Below are 23,800 nucleotides of genomic sequence, written 5' to 3'. Positions count from 1 at the left end.
AAATTAATCTAAATTAAGAGGGTAGTATTGGTGCTTTTCCCTGAAGCTGACTAACCGAGATTCAGTAAAACCCAAGAGAAGCAGGAGGGAGTAAAGTTAGTACGAGCATTTTAGGGGAATCTTTGTCCTTATCCCCTCCAGAGACTCTTCTGATGGGTGGAAATATAGTTTCTGATCTCTGTGCCTAGTTAGTACACCAAAGAATTGAGCTCCCCTAAGGTAGCCAGGGCTCCAACCTTGAAAGATTGATGAACACCTTGAATTATATTGAGAAAGTAATCGATGGTCAGAGTACATGCAGCAGAACCAGTATATTGATTAACTTTTTCCATGGTTTAAACTTTCAGGCTCCCTCGCAACTGTGTTCTGTAGTCTTAACCTTTTTCTAGAAGTCCTATTTTTAAAAAAATAATGTTTATTTTTGAGGGGGGGGGCATGAGCGGATGAGCAGGGGGCAGAGAGAGAGAGAGACAGACAGACAGACAAGAATCCAAAGCAGGCTCCACAGACTGGACGTGGGGTTGGATGCTTAACCAACTGAGCCACCCAGGCACCCCTGTATTTTTAAGCTCTTAAAATATCACTCTTGTTTCTTTCCCCCTTCCCCCCTCCTCCTTTTTTTCTTTTTTCTTCTTTTTTTTTAATTTATGGAGTTGTCACACTATTTATAGGAGTTCCTAAAAAATAAGGGTGGAGCTTTGGGGGATAAGGGAGGGTAGCTTAGTTAATTCAGAGATCAACATTTTAACCCCTCCGCCCCCCATCTCTGTCTGCCAGGTAGTTCCTATTGAAAACAACACTGGAATGTAGCTGCTTTAAGAAATTCTGTGGTTTAGGAAATTCTGTGGGGCGCCTGGGTGGCTCATTCGGTTAAGCGTCCAACTTCGGCTCAGGTCATGATCTCACAGCTTGTGAGTCGGAGTCCCGCATCGGGCTCTGTGCTGACAGCTCAGAGCCCGGATCCTGCTTTGGATTCTGTGTCTCCCTCTCCCCTGCTTGTGCTCACTCTCTCTCTCAAAAATAAACGTTTAAAAAAAAAAAAAATTCTGTGGTTTATCTTTTCTAACAGTTGGATTTTGTTAAAATGAGACACACATGTATTTTCTTTTTATTAATCTGTTCTTAGCTAAGTGTGAGTTTCCAAGGTTCATTTTTTAAAAAATGTTTCTTTTGAGAGAGAGAGAGACACACGCGCGCGCGCACGCGGGGAGGGGAGGGGAGGGGCAGAGAGAGGGGGAGAGAAAGAATCCCAATTTCTGATAGTGCAGAGCCCGGTGTGGGGCTCAGTCTCACTAACCATGAGATCATGCATGACCTGATCCAAAACCATGAGTTGGATGCTTAACGGATTGAGCCACCCAGGTGCCCCTCCGTGGTTCATTGTAATAGCTTTTAAGAAAAGGCTTACACTGAGAAGAGTTCCTGTTAGACCTGCCTGATTGGATCCTTTTTGTGATTGGCAAGCGGCATACTTACTCACTAGCACTTGCCTTTGGGAAATAGTACGTGTATTTGGACAGGTAGAAAATCGGGCTTTTTTTTGGGAAACGTAGTCTCCAGGCCCAGTGTGGAGCCCAGCACGGGGCCTGAGCTCTAAGACGGTCAAAACCTGGGCTGAGATCCAAAGTCAGACACTTAACCAACAAAGCCACCCAGGCTCCCCCAGACTTTTTTTTTTTTTTTTTTTTTTTTTAATGGAGAAGAAAAATAACCACAGTTGGATTAACAGAAAATTCAGTGTGGTGGTTGATCCCAACATTGTTAATGACAACGTATTTTCCATTATTTGTGGTTGCAGATCTTTTTATCTTGGAAGACTGTTTTCACAAATGATGACTTTTATGGCAGTTTACTCTTCATAATTCTGATGTCTGCCACTATAATTTGCATAATACATAGTGTGGGGATTTCCTGTTGGTTTAACTCTTGTGAATGCGTTCGTATTTCTGATGTTATTGGAAGTCTGAGAGGAGAAATACTAGTGTGGTGTGAGGGTTGAGAGATGGTCTTGTGTAGACAAGGGAGCCTTTTGGAAGCTTTCTCTTGTTGTAAAATATCCTGCTTAAATGTCAGCTGTTTATAGGGCCAGCTAAATTCTTTGAAAACAAATGGTTTTAATCTCATGAACCGGATTGCCTTTTTCCCTTGTATCTTGTCGCTAATGAGTACTTATTTTAGTAAATGGAGTGATTTCAGTTAGTATCTCTTTCCTACTTGTGCAGCCTACATTTTTAAGAGTCTTTTTTTCATTATTTTATTATATGGTTCTATATTAATTTCTAATAACTGCCAAGAGACAGGTGGCCTCATTAAATCGATTTGTGAGGCTGCAGTGGAATGTGCTTTTCCCTAAAATCTTTGTTATAAAATAACAACTGTGTTCCTAGACCATCTTACAAGAGGCTTTTAAGCCTGAATTGCCCGTAGTCATTGGCCGGAATTCTGGATTCCGGGGCGTTGTGAAGGACGCAAATAAAAATGAAACTTTCTTTCCATTTGTAAGTCATAAAATTGATTAGGCAAATGTCTCTTGGTTCTATTTGCTTTTGCATTGATTTATTCTCCTTTAGTTTCTCTCCACCTGCTGGCCATAGGCTGCTTGAGGGTTGCATTATCAGAGATCCCAGAGAATGTTCATATTAGACCTGACAAAAGAACTCTGGCCCAAGTATTCTGCTGAGATTGGGTCAAGTGGATGGCCCTGTTGGCAGGGTCTATAAAAAGGTTTGTGATTGACAACCCTATGGCATTTATGTAGAGACGTCTGTTCCTATAAGGAAGGGTGGGACAGTAGAGTGAGGTAGTGTAGGGTAAGGAATGGATGTCCACTAGCATATGGAAGGACATTTTTAGATTAGGTTTACTTGACTGTAGTGAGAGTGGTGGATAGGGAAATGTGGGGTATAGTGTTAAAAAACAGGGCCACCTAGGGCACCTGGCTCCGTTGGTTAAGCGTCCAACTCTTGGTTTCAGCTCAGGTCGTGATCTCGCTGTCGGTGGGTTTCAGCCCCCCATCAGGCTCCGTGCTAACAGTGCGGAGCCTGCTTGGGATTCTGTCTCTCTGCCCCTCCCCGCTCACACTGTCTCAAACAAGTAAATAAATTACAACAAATGAACAAAACAGGGCCACTCTGAACTGTGCTGGGCAAGAGGACCTTCCTTTAGAAGGGGACGTGCACAGGATAGGCATCATCATCACCAGCCTCCAGCATGGGACAGTGGAGCATTTAATAAACATCTTGAAACGTTAAAAAAAATTTTTTTTAACGTTTATTCTTTTTTGAGAGACAGAGACAGAATGTGAGCAGGAGAGGGGCAGAGAGAGAGAGAGTGAGAGAGAGGGAGACACAGGATCTGAAGCAGGCTCCAGGCTCTATCCGTGTGTGCAGTGGTCCTGTGACACTCAAGTTCGACACCAGCGAGTCGATGGTATCATTGTCTCTTATTCATTTGTGCGGTTGCAATCTATTATAATTTGAACAGAGATCAAGAGATTACACGATTTAATTTCATTCGGTTAACCTAGGTTTTCAAAATGGCCACATGACTTAAAAAGATTGTTCAGAAATAACAGTGCGGTGACGGAGTGCTGGGGAAGTGCTCCATGCAGGTTGCTAATTTAATTCTTTACAAGGTTTTACGAGGTGTGGGCTGTATTGTAAACCACACTCACAGATGAGGAAACGGATGAACGGCGTGGCTCAGTGGTTTCCCGCAGTCAGGTAGCGGAACCCAGCTTGAGCCCAAGGCAGTTCAGTTTCAGGGCTTGTGACTTCCTCACCATGCCATGCTGCTGGCAAGGCAGGTGATCGCTCAGTGAGTTCCAACAGACGTGGTAGGATTGAAAAGTTAATATCAGGGGTGCCTGGGTGGCTCAGTCGTTTAGGCGGCTGACTTCGGCTCAGGTCAGGATCTCGCGGTCCGTGAGTTCAAGCCCTGCATAGGGCTCTGTGCTGATGGCTCAGAGCCTGGAGCCTGTTTCCGATTCTGTGTCTCCTTCTCTCTGACCCTCCCCCGTTCATGCTCTGTCTCTCTCTGTCTCAAAAATAAATAAACGTTTAAAAAAAAAAGTTAATATCCTATTTTAGAAAGTAAAGTAAGGCCATAAAAGAACTTCCCATTTGCACCTCTCTGTGTGTGTCTGAGTCTTTGATAGCTCATAGGATATACTGAGCATAAACCCAGTCTGTCAATCACTGTATAAGCCACAGCTTACCAGAAGGCGTACTCAATTTTATTGCTCTCACTGAAGCATTGATAATCTTTAGTGAAAACAAAATTAATGTAAGTCAGACAAAAATTTAAAATATCTACTTGGCCTTAGTCACATTTGTTATACAGTCGACCTTTGAACAACATGGGTTTGAGCTGCCCTGGTCCCTCTATACATGGATTTTTTTTTTTTTTTTTAACACAGTACTGTAAATGTCTCTTCTCTACTTTATGACCTTAATAGCATTTTCTTTTCTCTAGCTTTGTTGTAAAAGAATACAGTACATAGTACATACGACATATAAAATATGTGTCAATTGATTGTTACTGGTAAGGCTTCCAGTCAACAGTAGTCTAAGTTTTTGCAGAGTCAAAAGTTGCCCTCAGATATTTTTGTAAAAAAAATTCTTTTAATGTTTATTTTTGAGAGAGGGAGTATGCGTGGGGGAGGAGCAGAGAGAGAGAGGGAGACACAGAATCCGAAGCAGGCTCCAGGCTCTGAGCCGTCAGCACAGAGCCCGATGTGGGGCTTGAACTCACGAACCGCGAGATCATGACCTGAGCCAAGGTCGGACGCTTAGCTGACTGAGCCACCCAGGTGCCCTGTAAAATTTTAATGTTTTTGTTTGTTTGTTTTTGTTTGTTTTGTTTTGTTTTGTTTTGTTTTGTTTTTTTGAGAGAGAGCACGAGCAGGGGAGGAGCAGAGAGAAGGAGACACAGAATCTGAAGCAGGCTCCAGGCTCTGAGCTGTCAGCACAGAGCCTGATGCGGGGCTCAAACCACGAACCGTGAGATCATGACCTGAGCTGAAGTTGGACACTTAACCCACTGAGCCACCCAGGCACACCAACTCAGATTTTTTTTTAATGTTTATTTTTTTATTTTGAGAGTGCATATAAGCAGGGGAGGGGCAGAGAGAAAGGGAGGGGGGCGGGGAGAGAGAGAGAGAGAATGAATATGAATGAATGAATGAATGAATGAATGAATGAATGAATGAATGAATTCCAAGCAGGTCCTGCGCTGTCAGCGCAGAGCTCGATGTGGGGCTTGATCTCATGAACCGTGAGATTATGACCTGAGCTGAAATCAAGAGTCAGACACTTAACCTACTGAGCCACCCAGGTGCCCCTACACACAGATTTTGACCGTGTGAGGGATCAGCGCCCCTAACTTCCTCATTGTTCAGAGGCCAACTGTATATGATGTATGTTTTTATGTATATAAATTTTATATTTTATAAAAGTAATTTTAATGTGTAGAATGTAACACATATATAATTTTTATTTGTGTTTATTAGGGATGTGTGCTCAAAATGATCTTAATGATGGAGATATGATAAATATTTGTGGAGGGGGCATTGATTTTAAAACTAGGAGAAAAAGGCCTTAGGGAAGGCAAGCATAGGTCATTGTGTTCAATGAGCAATTGAAAAATCAGTGATCAGACCTTGAGGAGGTGGCAGCTTTTAAAATTTGTTTCCCTGATTTTAAGCTGGATTATACCTTTGATCTTCAAAATAAGCTGAGAAGATAGGGTAGGTGTCAACCCTATAGCAATGTCTTATTTAGAAATTGAACATTCGGGGGCACCTGGGTGGCTCAGTTGGTTAAGCGTCCAACTTTGGCTCAGCTCATGATCTCACGGTTCATGGTTCGAGCCCCGTGTCAGGCTCTGTGCTGACAGCTCGGAGTCTGGAGCCTGCTTCGGATTGCGTGTTTCCTTCTCTCTCTTCTCCTCTCTCCTCTCTCCTCTCTCCTCTCTCCTCTCTCCTCTCTCCTCTCTCCTCTCTCCTCTCTCCTCTCTCCTCTCTCCCCTCTCCCCTCTCCCCTCTCCCCTCTCCCCTCTCCCCTCTCCCCTCTCCCCTCTCCCCTCTCCCCTCTCCCCTCTCCCCTCTCCCCTCTCCCCTCTCCCCTCTCCCCTCTCCCCTCTCCCCTCTCCCCTCTCCCCTCTCCCCTCTCCCCTCTCCCCTCTCCCCTCTCCCCTCTCCCCTCTCCCCTCTCCCCTCTCCCCTCTCCCCTCTCCCCTCTCCCCTCTCCCCTCTCCCCTCTCTCCCCTCTCCCCTCTCCCCTCTCCCCTCTCCCCTCTCCCCTCTCCCCTCTCCCCTCTCCCCTCTCCCCTCTCCCCTCTCCCCTCTCCCCTCTCCCCTCTCCCCTCTCCCCTCTCCCCTCTCCCCCCCCCTCCCCTCTCCCCCCCTCTCCCCCCCTCTCCCCCCCTCTCCCCCCCTCTCCCCCCCCCTCCCCCCTCTCTCTCTCTCTCTCTCTCTCTCTCTCTGCCCTTCCCCCCGCTCATGCTCTGTCTCTTTCTCTCTCTCAAAAATAAACATTAAAAAAATGTTTTTTAAAATTTTTAAAAAGAAATTGAACATTCAGAAACAGGAGTGTGGAAGAAATCATCCCAGACCATCTTTTGCATGAAAACTATGCACTTGAAAGATACATTTTTAGGTCTTAGGAACTTGAATGAAAGCTGCTATCAAGGAAATTGAAAGAAAAGTTTCAGAGTTATGAATAAGATTGAAAGTGATTGTTTATTCTAGAGAAATAGTAGTAGTTTCACACTTTCATTTTTCCTTCCTGGAGTTGATGAAGATAAGTGCAAAACCATAAGAGAAGACATCAAATAACTGACTATAAAGTTACGTATTGCTTTACATTCAGGAGATGAGCAAGGAAGGGGCTGCCTTCCAGCATTCTCTACAGAATACAGATTCCCTTGGGTTCTTTACTAAGCTTGGAAGCCATTTGCTTCTTTTTTATGTCAGTCAAGTTTTACTATCGTACGTTTTTCTAATACACTGTGAGATGCTGTCTTTTGTTTTTAACCTACCTACTCTGTGGAAGTCATTGGAGTCTCTGTTGCTTATTCTTGAATAAAAATGACCAAATTATGGAGATGGAATCTTCTCTTCCGTTGACAGAGGTATAGTTTGTTGGTCATTAGCGTCATTAGACCATGGTATGAATCCTAGTATTGCTTTAGACTGACGAATACTGAGTAATTGGTACATTAATCTTAATATTGTAGGTTCTGCTGCAGGTGTACTTAGCCCCTGGATAGGCTTTATGAAAGTTTCCATGGTTACATTTATCAGTAGTATCAGTGCATCGCCCAGTTATCTACCTCTTTTAGTATTTCTTTGGAAAGCCTCTTAAGCATCTGTTTTTATGAAACTACTTCTTGGCTCTGACCAACAATGTGAATGTAAAACCCTCATTGGGCCACACGTTCTGTTCCTTTTTTGTGGTTCTCTGTTTGAATATCTGTAAATTGATAGGTCTAGATGCTAGATATAAATTTAGTGTTTTTAAAAAATTTTTTTTAATGTTTATTTATTTTTTTTGAGAGAGAAACAGAGCATGAGTGGGGGAGGGGCAGAGAGAGAGGGGGAGACCCAGAATCCGAAGCAGGCTCCAGGGCTCCGAGCTGTCGGCACAGAGCCCGACGCGGGGCTCAAACTCACAAGCTGTGAGATCATGACCTGAGCCGAAGTCAGATGCCCGACCGACTGAGCCACCCAGGTGCCCCTAGTGATTTTGTTTAAAAAACAAAAGAACACCTCATAAGAGCTGCTATGTATTTCTCCAGGAGACATAGAAATTTTGTGGTTCTTTTTTAATGATGCTGGAATGCACTGAGGGTTCAGATCATTTTAAAGTTCTCCATCAGTCTTTAATGCTTTTAGTATCCCCTGATAATCACTGCCCAGTCCATTATTTGCAATCATTTCTTTGGAATTTATTAGCTGGGATTGTTCTGTAAGCTAGAATTTCTTTCAGCAGCTATTTAGAGCCTTCTGGAATGTTGTTCTTACAAGAAAGACAAGAGAAAACTTTGATGTTTTCCTTTGATGTATTAGTTTGCCACTTCCCACGGAGAGGTCTCTTTTTTTTTAAATGTCATTTTTCATAAATTTTTATGTAGTCACTTGCAGTATTTCTTTTTGATGAAAGTTGGCTCTTGAATCCACACAAAAAGATATTCCAGGCTAATCTATATTTGTGTATTTCCTGTCCCAGACCTTGTATAGATAGCCATATCTGCAAGGCATCCTGGTTTCTTTTTGCAGGTAAAAGGGTTTTTTTTTTTTTTTTTTTAATTTAATTTATTTTTTTATTTTTTTATTTTTTTGGGTAAAAGGTTTTTAAAGACTATAATCTGTGGGCCAGGGAAACTTGCTGCTGCTGCTAGGCCTTGAAGTGGACAGAAGTTGAACACACGCACACGCACCGAAAGACATGAGTTTATAATTGATAACTTCACATTCCAATTTAAGTTTACAAGGCTTTTACTCTTTATTACTGTAGCTTTTTTCCTTCGCATTAATAATTTTGGTTCCTAAGGATATTAATGTAAGTCTTTGCTTGCTTTGTCCTTCAGAAACCTGTAGAGGTTTCAGAATAACAATGTCAATAGACTAATTCTAACAATGCGACTACTGGATGCTATTTAAGATTCCTTTTTTTCTTCTTAGATTTTTTCCGTAGGCATGTATGATAAAAATTCTGTGTTTTAAAATTGCTTGAAGTAATTTTTTGTGTAGTTCTCCCCCAACTTAATAAACATTTAGTTTTCACTGATCTCTATTTCCTTTCAGTTTTAGGAATTTCTTTTTTTTTTTTTTCCTCTGGGTACTTCTTAATTTATTTTTTAAAAAAATGGGTGCAAAGCAGACGTTTTTAAAAATGTGCTTTGAATTCTCTCCACTCTTCCTTCTTTCCTTATAAATAACCATTTTTATTAGCTTTTAATTTATCCTTCCTGGTTTTAAGCATAAGCAAAGGACATGAGTTTGACCTTGCTCATTATTAAAAGTCTTCTCTGCCTAGCCTTTTAGGTTAGTATGCGTGTGACTTCACTGCATGATGGTGCTGTGAGAATTGCCCTCTTTCCTTTTTTATATTCTCAAGGTACCCCACCCCCCCCCCCAGGTCCTCCCTGGGTTTTGGGTGTTTTGTCAGCTGACTTTGGGAGCCAGTGTCTATTAATGGGAAGGGAAAAGGGAGACAACAAATGTTTGTCAAACTATGTATCAGTTTCTCTTCAGGTAGGAGTGTTTTCCCCATTATTAAAGAGTAGGAAGTTGAAGTTCAGTGAGCTGTAGTTACACATTCCAGATCACATGGCCGGTAAGAAGTTGAGGATTTAACTCTGCACCTGACGCTCATTTGTAATATATCCAGAATGATGTGACCCGGCATCTCAGCATTTCAGTGGTGGTTGTGCTGGCACGCTGATGATTTTTTTTTTTTTAAGTGTATTTATTTTGAGAGAGAGGGAGCGTGACCTGGGAAGGGGCAGAGAGAAAGGGAGAAAGAGAGAATCCTAAGCAGGCTCCGTGCCGTCAGCGCAGAGCCCGACACGGAGCTCAGTCCCACCAACCCGTGAGATCACGACCCAGGCCGAGATCGAGAGTCAGATGTTAACTGACTGAGCCACCCACGTGCCCTGCTGATGGTTTTTAATGTAATATTTCACAGGATCTCATTTGACTTTGCTTTTTGTTTTTATTTCTTGAATGGCACTTAAGAATCGGATAGAAAACTTTACTTTTGTGTTTTTTTAAAGAATTTTTGAGAGCTATGTTTTAAAATGTATCATATATAAATGGTTGGTTAGTATCCAGCCAACATATAATAATAGTGGGAATTGAAAAAAAAAATTACACAGAATTCTAAACCTTAACTACTTTGTTTAAACTATATAATTTTTTGAATTTGTTTTCATAAAGGCCAAATTTATCGCATCTGTTTTCCTTCCATTTAACCTGCAACCAATGCCTGGAGCATCCATTTAATGTTAAAAAGGCAAATTTGCAATCAGAATAATTATTTCTACTCTCAGATACCTTTTAATTTATGAGGGTCATAAATTCCCTGTCTTGTCTCTGTTTTCTTAATTGTACACATGGAAATTCTTTCTCTTGAAAATATGTTGCCCCAAATTTAACAAGATTTTTTTTTTTTTTTCTATTCTAGTTTGGGAATACCTGCTACTGTAATTCAGTTCTTCAAGCACTTTATTTTTGTCGTCCGTTTCGGGAAAAAGTTCTAGCTTACAAGAGCCAACCTAGGAAGAAGGAGAACCTTCTTACCTGCCTAGCAGACCTCTTCCATAGCATAGCCACTCAGAAGAAGAAGGTTGGGGTGATTCCTCCTAAGAAGTTCATAACAAGATTACGGAAGGAAAATGGTAATTCTTCTACTTCTGAATGTATTCTTACATAACAGGAAGGGTAAATGCGGCACACTGTAAGTCAGTAAGCACTGACCAAGCATCTGTTTTATGCCTGACAATATGTCAGCCATTGAAGAGACCAAAGCTGATGTTCCTGTCTTTAAGGACATGCCAGTTTAGTGAGGAGGCAGCCACACAGTAATTAAAATGAGGTGTGATTCATTTTGGAAGTATGTTAGACAAAGACCAAATTTCTTTATGCCAGGAGATAGAAATGATGATTTTTTTTTTTTTTTTTTTTGGCCTGCCTGACTTTTCTATCAAGAGTGAAGTATTATGGTTTTTTTTCCCCGCCACGTTATTGGTTTGGTAATGCTTTCCATACGTTAACCCTTAACCCATTCTATCCTTACAATGACCTGATGCAGAGAGCCTGATATTTCGCCCATTTTAGCCACGAAAAGGACAAAAGCCAACCTTTCCAGGAGTCCTACCCCAGGGAAAGGAAAGAGCCAGAACAATAAAACTTTTTGGCTTAGGGTAGGTGGTTTTAACTCCACTCACCCCTTTAATAAAAATAGTTACTGATTAAGCCCCGCTTTCCTTTTCTCTCTTAAAATGTTTTTCACTTAATTTTCACAGCAAGCCCCTATGTTAGACATTATTCTCTCTCTTGACCTGAGATGGTTGACGCTCAGAGAAGTAAAAGTGGCTTGTCAGGGTCCCGTATGTCTTCCTGACGTCTAAATCCCTTATTCTGCCTAGCAGGGTCTGTTAAAGAATTCAAATGGGACTTAAATAACATGTGGAATTCTGTTTTGTTTGATAAAGGCATTTAAATCGTAGAAATAAAATCGAGTGGTATTTTAGTTTGATTTCTTATCAAAAGATAAGAGATAAGATTTGAGAAGTCTTGAAGATTGGTTATTAAACATACTACTGAATAATCCTGTCCTTAACTGAGCTGACACCATTCATTATCCCATGAATTGAGATAGGCCTCGTGGGTCAAGTCTAGTTTCCCAAAACACAAGAAGACGCTGAAATAATGTGACAATAGGCTATTTATTGTTCTTGAGTCTGATTCAGGTGTTAAAAGATTTTATTTCCTCCAAATACAGATACAGAGCAGTGGAACCGTCGCTCACAAAAATAAATCTTTTTAAGTGTTTCCCCTATGAAGGCCAAACATCTTTACTTTCTCAAATTACAGAATCGTAGAGTGTCTTCTGTTTTTAAGGACACCGCAAACAACTCCATTAGAGAATGGCTGAGTGATTCAAGTCCTCTCTGTCTTTTTTGTCTGTACTGGTATGAAACTTCAGAAATTTTGTCCTGGTAGAAAATTCATGTGCATGGTGATTGAACATGCCATCCTTTCAGTGATTTTGTTAGCATTTTAGAAACGTACAACATCAGAAAGCTGAAACTCACACAGAATACACGTTATTTTTCTTTTTCACTGAATAGTATATTTTTCTTGACATTATCGTTCAGTGTATTTTCTGTGCTCTTAGTTGGGGCTGCCGTAACAAAAATACCGTGGATTGGGTGGCTTAAACAATAGATACCTATTTCTCACAGTTCTGGAGGCTGCGAAGTTCAAGGGTAACATGCTGGCAGCTTCCCCGTGTGATGTCGGCCCTTTTCCTGGTTTGTAGGCGGCTGCCTTTTTGCTGTGTCCCCCACACGGTGGAGAGAGAGAAGCAAGCTCACTCCTCTCTCTTCTTACGAGGGTGCTGGTCCCAGCCCTCAAGACCTGAAAGTCCTTCCAAAGGCCCCATTTCCAAATAGCATCGCTTTGGGGGTTAGGGTCTCAACATACGAATTTTGGTGGGGGCACACGCATGCAGTCCTTAACGTGATTGTTAAGTGTGCAGTGACTTGTTAAGTTCAGATTCACTCCTAAACATGGAGCTCAAGTTACTGTGTTTGGAAAGGTGTGTGTGGATTTATGTATTTGTTTGTCAAAGCTGGGATGTTTTTAGAGTGTTTATTATTTTTTAATAATTCGGTATTTTCTGAAAGTTTTTATATGTTTAGGCAGAGTAAATTGGTGCACCGTAGACTTATTTTGTTGAATGAAACTGATTGCAGAATGAGTATTCCAAACTTACCTATTCGTAGTTTTGTTTCATTTTTCTATACCTCAGGAACAATATGGAATGGAAAAGCATGTATATTATTCGATGTTGCTGGCTTCTGTATGTTTTGAAATACGGTTTTGCCTTTCGATTCTTTTCCTGATAATTGTGTAAAGGAGAAGAGGAACATACGAATTAAAGAGGATTCAGGCGCACCTGGGTGGTTCAGTCGGTTAAGCGTCCGACTTCAGTTCAGGGCGTGATCTCACTGTTCGTGGGTTCGAGCCTGCATCGGGCTCTGTGCTGACAGTTAGCTTGGAGCCCGGAGCCAGCTTCGGATTCTGTCTCCCTCTCTCTCTGGCCTTTCCCAACTCCCACTCTGTCTCTCTCTCAAAAATAAACATTAAAAAAATAAATTTAAAAAAAATACAGAGGATTTAATTGTATACATCCTCCTGAGATTATGTCTGCTAGTTGTTTTTAATCTCTGGAACATTGGATGCTGCCCGTTTCAGAATTAACAACTAACTTTCACTGTTGGACTGTTGTTCCTTTTTTTTAAATTTTATTTTAGCACATGTGGGTGAGAGAGGCGGAGGGAGGGAGGGAGGAGAGAGAGAGAGAGAGAGAATGAATATGAATATCTTAAGCAGGCTCCACACTCAGCGTGGGAGCCTGACGTGGGGCTTGATCCCACAGCAATCATGACCTGAACTGAAATCAAGAGTTGGATGCTCACCCGACTGAGCCACCCAGGCACTCCTGGACTGTTGTTCTTAAATCCCTTTTCTTCCATGTTATGCTGTAAACTTAAGGTTTTGTATTTTCAGTAGATACCAGCTCAATATTGTGCTAATCGCTGTTGCTTTATATTACTAATCATTCTGATATCCCTTGGAAAGAATCTGTTTTAACTTCAGTAATGGATTTTTGTTTTCAAAATTTTAATTCGTGTTGCCTAACCACAGCATATGAGAACTGTGGCATAGTGCTTTTAGAGTGTGATAGATACAGTGGTGACACTTAGTGCTTTCACGGTATGATACGAGGCTAACACTCGCTCCATAACCGTGTTACCTTTGATGATGGGAGACTAGCTGAATGTTTGTATTGGTTAACTATTATGTATTTAGCTCCTGCAGAGCACCGGAAGCGAGGAGCTGACATTCTCACGGGGAAGGCACTGAATCGTGTAATATAATGTATTGGCGCTGTGAAAACAAAACAAAACAAAAACAGGGAAAGGGGATAGAGAATGAGGGAGTTGATAAGTCTTGTTAGATCAGAGAGTTAAAGTGAGAAGCCATTGGAAGATCTGGGGCAAAATTGTTCCAGCCGGATAGAATAGAAATTGCAGTTGCCCTGAGGGCTTGACGGAAAGCGAGGAAATGAACGTGGCTGGAGTGGAGTAAGATAAAGATAGAAAAGGGCGGGGCCTGGGGCTTGGGTTTTATTTTGAGAGTCGTGGCAAGCCGTTGGGGGGGGCTGAGCAGGGGGTGATAGGTTTTGATCTGCATTAGAAGGAGATCCCTGTGGCTGCTGGGGGGCGGGCACAGCGGGGGGTCAGTGGGCAGGGGCAGCTTGAGTGGGAGCAGGGAGACCATCCCCGAGGCTACTGCAGTCATCTGGGGTAAGAAATGAAGCCCTCTCTTTCACATCGCTAACTCCCTAGAGGCACTCTATTATTTTCGAAGAACTGAAACATAGACTGGTGATCGAATTCTGTGCTAGCCAGCATTGACTCAGCTGAAGAGTTGGGGATCAGTTAGGTTGGGCTTGAAAGTCAGATCCGCTGGTGCCTGTAGCTGTGCACTCAGACCCGCTGGATCTTAGCAGTTTACATAGTCACACTGTTGTTTGGGGCCAGATTTATTCCTGTCCTGTCATCTTAGCTGTTTCAGCCCCCATTTTTTTTCATTCGTTCGTTCGTTCATTCATTCATTCGTTCGTTGGTTCATAAAATGTCAAGCACATCTGATATGTGGCAGGCACTGTTCTAAGTGCTGGGGATACAGCAGTGAATAGGTAGAAGTGGTCTTTATTCTCGAGAGACCTGTAAGAACATAGCAGTGGTTCAGGCGATGTGGAGAGATACTAATGCAAATATACATGCATATTTGTATGTATATTTTTTAAAGCTTATTTATTTTGAGAGAGTGAGAGACAGAGCATGCGAGGGAGGGGCAGAGAGAGAGAATCCCAAGCAAGTTGTGCACTCTGAGCGCAGAGCCCAACGCGGGTCTCGAACTCACAAACTGCAATATTGTGACCTGAGCCAAAGCCAGGAGTCGGACGCTTAACCGACTGAGCCACCCAGGCGCCCCTATATATATTTAAGTGTTGGTCTTCCTTAAGTGAGGAAATAATTAGAAGTCACACCTATTAAGTAGGTTTGAGTAAATAATTTCCCACATTCATTTTAATCCTTTTTCTTCAGAAGGAGCACAAAAGATTTTCTGTGTAATAAAAGCTGCTAGCTATTTCTGAATTAGGAAGAACATGTAACATTTTTAAGCGTTGATTTAGTTTTCTTTTTTTTTTTTTGCATTAATGTTGCAGCTATATTAGGACTTTAGTCGTTTGTACTTTCCATATACATTTATTTAATAATGAAATTGTCTGTCCCACTAGACTGTTGGTTCCATGACGGAGGGAACCCATTTGTTTTTGCTCTCCATTGTATTCCCAGCACATAATCCAGTTCCTGGCACATAGTAGGTTCTTACTGAATATTTGTTGACTGAATGAGTGAATTTGTTTTTAATTTGCCAGAACAAGCTAGAAGTCCACCCTTCCCATTATGCTACTTAGCAGAGAAGAAAGCAAACCATAAGGAAACCAAGATTTTAGGAATTTAGTATAATACAATTTCCAGGGATTATCCTGTGGCCATTTAGTTGATTTTTCTTTTGGGGGGGGGGGTCCTGGTTAATGTTTTTAAAGTTGTATTGGGTGCTCTTAGGCATGGCAGGATTCTGGCATATACAGCATACTGTATTTATAGAAAACGGACAATAAATTATTTTAAACATTTCAGCAAAATGCTGAAAGAGTATTTTCTGGTTTACTTTACATCTCAGTTCCAGAGCATTCGAGTCAGTGGAAGTATGTCTGTGAGTGTGAAGTCATTGTTTTGTGTTAAAAAAAAAAAAAACCACCCAAAAAAAGATGTTTTAAGTGTTTAAAAAGCAAAAATATTTGCACATTTTGCTTTACAAAAATAATTATTATTCTGAAAAACATGCATAGATGCTAAAATAATTTTTAACAGGAAAAAATAAGACCATTATTATTTTTCTTAGCCAGAAAATTTTTCATTTAGATCTTTGTAGGTATTCTTTAATTTTGTAGTGTAAGAATTATTTTTTAATTTGAGAGAGAGCACGCACGCGTGCGTGCGTGCGAGTGGGGCAGGGGGGCAGAGGGGAAGGGAGAGGGGGAGAGAGAATATCTGAAGAATATCCATGGCCTTAGCGTGAAGCTCAGTGCGGGGCTCGATCCCACAATCCTGAGATCATGACCTGAGCTGAAATCAAGAGGGGGTCACTCAACCGACTGAGCCACCCAGGTGCCCCTGTAGTTTATTTTAAATATTTATGGCAAAAAATGTACTCTTTAAAACTTCGGTTGTAAAAAATAGTTGATTTAGTGGAAAAGAGACTAGATGACAGCATAGAGCCTAGCGTATGGAGACCCACCATAGTGATTGTTCCTACCTCACTCTGCTAGGTCCTTACAGTGTCTATAAAATATTTTTACTTACTTCCTCTTAGTAACTCTATTATAATTTACTTCTGTTTCTTATCTTAGTGGACCTGGGCGGCTCTAGATTTGTGGCCTGGGGATGGATGAGTAAGTGAGGGATGAAAAGGGAACTTTAAGGGGTCAAGTGCACTTGAGGAAGCTGCCTGGACACTGAAAGTGTCAGGGTTAGTGCAGGAGTCGGGATGAACAAAGACACCATGAATCAGGCCATCCGTCAGTGAGGGAGGGGGACCATCCATCAGTGAGGGAGGGGGACCATCCATCAGTGAGGGAGGGGGACCATCCATCAGTGAGGGAGGGGGACCATCCATCAGTGAGGGAGGGGGAGGTGGCCGACGACCGCAGAAGGATGGGGCTTAAGGCCAGATCTTAATAGCTTTTTTGACTGAGGGCGAGGGTTTTTAATATGCAGATGACATGTGACGATTTAGAAGTGGCAGCAGGGAGCTCAAAAATGCCAAAGGTTGAAGGCGTGGGGAGTTTAGAGCAGAAACTGGCTCCTGGAGGGAAGAGCAGAAAGGGTCGAGAAAGTAGAAAATCCCAAGGTCGAGGAAGGACATAAGGGACAGTAAATGAACGACAGTAATAGAGGATGGGAGCCGAGGGTTGGGGGACGGAGTAGTATTTTCAGGGATGAAGGATTATCGCATTGAGAGGCAAGGTGAAAGGTAATCGACTTGAGTTTTCCCAACTTTGGCCTAGACCAGTCCAAAGGCAGAACCATCCGAGGTTTCTGAGCATGACTTGGCTTGGTCTGAGAGATGGAGTAGATGGCCAGGGGGGTCTGCAGTGGAGGGGGCTGTGTCAGGGTGATGGGTGTGGTGCCGAACTTCTGCTGGGAGCGGGGGAGGGGGATGGTGTCACAGTGCTTGGCTTCCTTGCGGGCAGAGACCGTTGGACACTTGGAACACCAAACTACACATCAGTAGATGTTAAGTCCACATAGGCCAATGCACTGTATCTTAGGGCTCAGGGCTGTTACTGTCCTGAAAAAGAACATAAGGGGTTTGTTTAAGGCTAATCAGGTCCCTCAGGGCAAGCTTACAGCAGAGAAATGAAGGGTGAATAGATGGATACTTCCTGTGTGGCTCTTAGTACGTTCTTTTTTTTTTTAATTTTGTTTTTGCATTTATTTGTTTTTGAGAGACAGAGCACAGGCGGGGGAGGGGCCGAGAGAGAGGGGGAGACACAGAACCCGAAGCAGGCTCCAGGCTCCGAGCTGTCGGCCCAGAGCCCGAGGCGGGGCCCCGAACCCACAAACCGCGAGATTGTGACCTGAGCTGAAGTCGGACGCTCAACCGACTGAGCCACCCAGGCGCCCCTCACCCCATTCTTCACATTGTTGTGTTTGACTTGAAATCCAAGAGAGGTTAAGTAAATTGCCTATGACATGCATGTGATTAGTGGTAGGACCCTCATAGGAATCCCAACAGTCTTCCTGTAGCAACTGCACCTTCAATCTGATACTTTTTAAAGGTCTTTCTGACGCCATGATTGAAATCATTCTTTTATTTTCTTTGAGTATACCTCCCCAGTGAGCATTCTCACCTGTTCCCATTCTGTTTGTACCGTAACTTTGCAAAGGAAGATGGTATTCCATTTTACAGACCAGAAAATTAAGACGGTTTTGATTACCATGAGGTTGAACGTCTTTGCGTGTTTCTTAACCTTTCGAATTTAGCTTCTGTAAATTGTTGATTCCAACGTTAAAAAAAAAAAAAATTTTAAGGGGCGCCTGGGTGGCTCAGTCGGTTAAGCATCCGACTTCGGCTCAGGTCATGATCTCGCGGTTCATGGATTCAAGCCCCGCATCGGGCTCTGGGCTGACCGCTCAGAGCCTGGAGCCTGTTTCAGATTCTGTGTCTCCCTCTCTCTCTGACCCTCCCCCGTTCATGCTCTGTCTCTCTCTGTCTCAAAAATAAATAAACGTTAAAAAAATAAATAAATAAAATAAATTGTTGATTCCAAGTCCTTTCCACACTTTGTATTTCGTTTGGCTCAAGCTCTTTCTGTGTTGAAGATGTTAATAACTTTTACGTTTTATGGTTTTTTGTAAACCTTCTCAATGATTTCTAATCCAGAGAATTTAACTTTATGCAGTTATAACTATAGCTCTTCTAAAATGGAATATTTTATTTTATCTTAGACTCTCCCAAAGTTTTCTTCCTAATTTATACTCTTTTATTTAAAATATGTTAACTGTAATCTTCCTGGAATTCGTTAAATGGTCCTCGAGGATCCATCAAGGTAAAATTTTCCTGACCCGGTGCTTCCTGCACGTGTTTGACTAAGCCACAGGCGTCCGTCTGTCCGTGCGCGGCTAAGTCACCCCGCCTGCTGGAGTCGGGACTGCCTGGCTTGCATCTTGGGCCTGCATTTCCCAGCAGCGTGACCTTTCCTCTCTGATCCCCTTCCCTCATTTGAAGGATAACCATAATGATGTCGCAGCGGTGTTCAAAAGATCCAGTGGGACACCGCCTGTAAAGTCCTTACCTTTCAGTGTCAGGTTGTGTCAGGTCAAGTGCAGGATAAAGCAGTATTTCCATCACGTTTACTCATTTGTATAGCTGTGGGGGACCTGTCACCTTTGGAAGGGCCTTACGGACCGTCTGGCTCGAATAGGTCATTGGTGACACCACTGTTTCCCGGACCTGACTGCAGCTCAGACTCGTCTGGAGGACCTTTGAAAAGTCCCGGGTCCCAGCCTCCATCCCCACCCCCCCCCCCCGACTGAATCCCCAGGATGCACAGCCCAGTGATTCAGAATTCCAGCACACTTTCTGTGTGGTTCTTAAGCATTTGGCTTCCCGTTGGCAAGAGGTTGTCCAGTGTCGGTTTTACAGCTTGCCACGTCGTAATATTCATGGAATAATACAGCGGTTTCTGGTCCCTTCCATATGTTATGTAAACGTTCAAGGCGGGTTTTGCCCTTTTCTCATGGATCGGTTAGTATCGTTTCTCTAAAAGGAAAGTTCTCATCTCAACTGTCTTCTCTCCAAATTTAGTCCTATTTCCGTGTGTGAAAGATCGTCTGTTTCTTGTATATGACCGACAATGCCAGACGTTTGTGCTTGGTTCTGATAGACCACAAGATTCTCGTTTTAAATCTAGTTTTAATGAAGTTACTAATTCTGAAATAATGCCCTAATGTATTTTTGGTTTTAGAACTTTTTGACAACTACATGCAACAAGATGCCCATGAATTCTTAAATTACCTACTAAATACAATTGCTGATATCTTACAAGAAGAGAGAAAGCAGGAAAAGCAAAATGGCCGTTTACCCAACGGTAATATCGACAGCGAAAATAACAGCAGCCCACCAGACCCAACGTGGGTTCATGAGATTTTTCAGGGAACATTAACAAATGAAACCAGATGTCTTACTTGTGAAACCGTAAGTATATCGTAAAATTTGAGAGGGAGCAAATTTACTTCCTTTTTACCGAAAGTTCTTTGGAGGATGAGTGAGAGTGGAACGCGAGGCTGGAATTTCTTAGGTGTAGGATAAACGAAGATTAAAGATGTACCTGTCACTTGAAAGGGATCTGTCTACACTTTTTCCATAATGTTGCTTATTAACAGTACCCGCGACGACAGAAAAAGTAACTTCCTGCAGTTTCGGACCACAGTTGACCCTTGAACGATAGGGGGTCGAACTTCCTGGGTCCACCTGTTTGTGGATTTTTTTTTTTTTTTTTTTTTTTTTTGGATACAGTACTGTAAATGTATTTTCTTCGTAACGTTTTCTTTTCTCTAGCTTACTTTATTGATATCACGATACGTATACAAAGTGTGTGTTAATCAAGTGTTTACGTTATCGGTAAGGCTTTTCTGGTCAACAGCCGGCCGTTAGTAGTTAGCTTTTTGAGGAGTCGAAAGTTACGCCCAGAATTTCAACCGCAGCAGGGGTGTGGGTTGGGGAGTTCGGGGCCCCTGACCCCCCTCTGCATTGTTCAAGGATCAACCATGTTTGATTCTGTTTCAGTAGAAGAGGCCAGAGAGCCGGGTTCTGGAAATTCTATGTCTGTGTGTCAGGCAAGCCCGTAAGAAACTTACAGGTCAGGGAGGCACATGCGTCTGTTTTTCCTTTCCCTACAGTTACGTGTCTTGTTGGAATAAAAACTAAAGCGTATTTGTTATACTCCGCGGGGAAGGCACCCGCTTGCTGGATACTTTGTAAAGAGGAGCAGTAGGGAGGAAGCCCAAAAATGGATTCCACTGGATTCCACGTGGGATCGGATAACTCAGTCCTTTTGTTGTATCGTTACCTTGTTACCTCATTTCTCACTTGAGGGATGAAAGATCAGACTCTTGTTTCATCAGGCTTCCATTACTCCGTTTCGCCAGTTGAGCCAACAGTGTCCTTCACGGCATTTCTTCCCCTGCAACCGAATCTGGTTAAGAGTTGGCTCGAGCGGTGTGCATTTCATATAGTTGTCATGTTTTCTCTAGCCGCCTTTAATCTGGAACATTCCCATAGTGTTTTTGGTCTTTTATGACATTTGTTTTACGTTTTATTTATTTATTTATTTATTTATTTATTTATTTTTCAACGTTTATTTATTTTTGGGACAGAAAGAGACAGAGCATGAACGGGGGAGGGGCAGAGAGAGAGGGAGACACAGAATCGGAAACAGACTCCAGGCTCCGAGCCATCAGCCCAGAGCCTGACGCGGGGCTCGAACTCCCGGACCGTGAGATCGTGACCTGGCTGAAGTCGGACGCTTAACCGACTGCGCCACCCAGGCACCCCTGTTTTACGTTTTAAAAGAAGATGTGCCTCCTTTTTAAAAACAGTTGAACATTGCTCTTACCGAGTTTGCCCGATGCTTCCTTCTAATTAGATGCAGGTGCGTTCTTGGCTGGAGTGGTCAGTTAGTGTTGTGTCCTTCTCAGGGCATTCTGTCTGGGCACACAGTACCCACCTGCCTGTTGATGGGGAAATTAACTTTGATCTCCCATTCAAATTGTTCAGTTTCTCCGCTTGGTGATGACCGGCCTTTATGCCCTTGTAACTAGTGGGTGGTCTGTGGGGAGACACAAATACCTTGTTCTTCATCAAAATCTCCCCTAGGATCCAGCATCCACTGAGGATTTTTGCCTGACTCAGCCTTCAGTATGATGGTCGTACTACTAGTTTTAAGAGGAGAGGAGCATCGTCCAGGGGAAAAGAGTCCACGGCGAGAAAAGATCAGATGTTTTATGGATGTTTGGAAGAGTAACATAGTTCCTTGGTTGACTAGATCAGATGAACTTACACTGGCGGAGGCTAATAAGGAACTGTATTCTTCTTTTTTAATTAATAGACTTCAGAAGAATTGAGTGGAAAGTACAGAAAGTTCCCAAATACCTCCTCTCCTCCACTTCCCCCTGTTATTAACATCTTGCACTACTGAGGTGCATTGGTTGCAGTTGATGGGCCAGTAATTGATGGGTACATTATCAACTAATTCTGTAGTCCATATTTTAGTTCACTCTTGGTATCATCTGTTCTGTGGTTCCGTTTATTTTGACAAACGTATAATGACCCGTGTCTTTCACTACAGTATGATACAGAGTAGTTTCAGTGCCCTAAAAATCCTCTGTGCTTCACAGATTCATCCCTCCTTCCTCCCCAAATCCCTGGCAACCATCGGTCATTTTACTGCCTCCATAGTTTTGACTTTTGCAGGGTGACACGTACAGTTGGAATCGTAGATACGAGCGAGGCCTTTTCAGATTTCTCCTTTCTCTTAGCAATATGTACTTAAGGTGTCTCCATGTCTTTTTGTAGCCTGGCAGCCTGTTTCTTTTTACCACAGAATTCTGTTTCATCGTGTGGACATATCACAGTTTATCCATTCACATACTGAAGGACGTCTAGGTTGCCTCCCACTTGTGATGATTATTGCTTTGTCTTCTCTGGGCCCCTTGCCTCTCCATGTAAACTGTAGAATCATAAAAGATTTAGAAACTGGTTTATTATCCATAAAATAATGTGCTGTGATTTTGAATGGATGGTGTTGACTCTGTTGATCAAGTTGGGCAGAACTGAGTTCTTGACAATGTTGAGTCTTTACTGTCCATTTACATGGACTATACATTTATTTACATCTTTCTTTCTTATGGAAGAAGTCATCTTGTCGTTGTCCTCGTGTTGATCTTGTACATACTTTGTTAGCTTTGCATACCTAAGTGTGGGCGTTTTTTGTTGTTCTTTTGTCTTTTGTTTTGTTTTTGGTGCTAATGTAAACAGTAGTGCGGTTTCTTTCTCTTAAAGCAAATAGTGATGCTTTTGATTCAGCCATGAATAAAAAGATAGGCTCTTTCAGTGGAACCCTAACCAATAAAGATGAGTGACTGTTGAGTGTTGATTATGCGTTCATCTTTTGAACTATAACCAGAGCTCTGCCGGGTGATCATTGTCAACAGTGTAATTTTAGTTAAGGAAAGGACACAGTTGTAATAAATAAAATTCTCTTTTGTGAATCCATTTTTGTTGGTGAACCTCTTTCACATCAAGCGAAAGAGGTTTAACTGAATGCTTGAATGCATTAACATCCTGGGTGGGTGTTTTTGGGTTAGAGTAAGGATTACCGTTTGTTGTTGTAGCCATTGCGGTAAGAGCTGGACTGGGCAGTGTTAGATGGCAGGAATTGGTCTCAGGACTCACCTTTATTCGATCTGAGCAACTCCACTGGTTTTAACATGAGTTTTATAGAGACATCTTATAAAGAAAAATTCTGTTGCAGCTGAATTCCAAGCTTTAGGAAATACACTGAGCGGTGTTTCAATTGGAAGAGTGGGTAGAATCAGAGAATTTGGCAGTTGGTTGGTGTTTGGTGTGATGAAATTTGGTCTGTGTTCGGAGACATGTATGATTCATCCTCTTCAAGAAGACAGAAGATAGTTAAATTTGCTTAGCATGTTGGGAAATGTAGTTTTGGTGAAGCTGGCAGAGTAGATTTGGGACCCTGTGGAGGTCTTTGGGATGCTGTGGTGCCAGGCCTTGGAAGCTTATTTTGTAGACTGGGGACGATGGGGGATGAGGATTAGATGTTTTTGAAGGGCAAAGTGATGTCACCCATCCATGTTTGCTCAAATATTTATTTGATTCGCAACGGATGGCTAGTGATCCTTCCCCCCATTCTTTGCTAGGTCCTCCTGTGGCCTGCAGTCTGTATTTGCAGATAGTTTCCCAAGAATTAAAGGTATGAATTGAGACTATTTCCTCAGAATCCCAGTCATTACCTTGCAGATTCAGTAAATGGTCATCAGTACCCCATGGCCTTTATCAAACTCAGCTGGAGGGATGAAATTGAGAATTTCTGAAGAGTGAATATGTATCATTTCTTTAGTTTTGCATAAATATTTAAGTGCCAGCCGGGCCAGGTAGAAGATGGGTAGAGGTTGGCAGAAGGTGAGTAAGACGTAGAGATCCTGATCTGCAGCTGCTCGTAGAGGAGTACAGACCGGTGACAGGCAGACAATTCCAGTCCAGTACGTTAACGGTTCAGGTAAGCACAGGAGCCCGCGCGAGTCAGAGAACAAGGAGACCTGACCGCTCCACGTAGGAGTGGGCTTC

At 42.5% G+C, this 23,800-nt stretch overlaps 1 protein-coding gene across 3 annotated transcripts in view; it reads left to right on the top strand.

Moving 5' to 3' along the window:
• Positions 1–23,800, top strand: part of USP12 (ubiquitin specific peptidase 12) — a 106,074-nt gene that overhangs the window by 60,341 nt on the left and 21,933 nt on the right. For 2 of the 3 annotated variants that reach the window (XM_045045340.1, XM_023250229.2), the window contains exons 3-4: positions 10,188–10,401; positions 19,401–19,630. In XM_045045340.1, coding sequence (XP_044901275.1) covers positions 10,188–10,401; positions 19,401–19,630 — 444 coding nt within the window. The remainder of the gene's footprint in view (positions 1–10,187; positions 10,402–19,400; positions 19,631–23,800) is intronic. The other variant, XM_045045350.1, reaches the window with a different exon arrangement.

Source organism: Felis catus, chromosome A1, assembly GCF_018350175.1.
Source record: "Felis catus isolate Fca126 chromosome A1, F.catus_Fca126_mat1.0, whole genome shotgun sequence".
NCBI classification, from domain to species: Eukaryota; Metazoa; Chordata; class Mammalia; order Carnivora; family Felidae; genus Felis; species Felis catus.
This window is presented reverse-complemented; position numbering and strand designations above follow the sequence as displayed.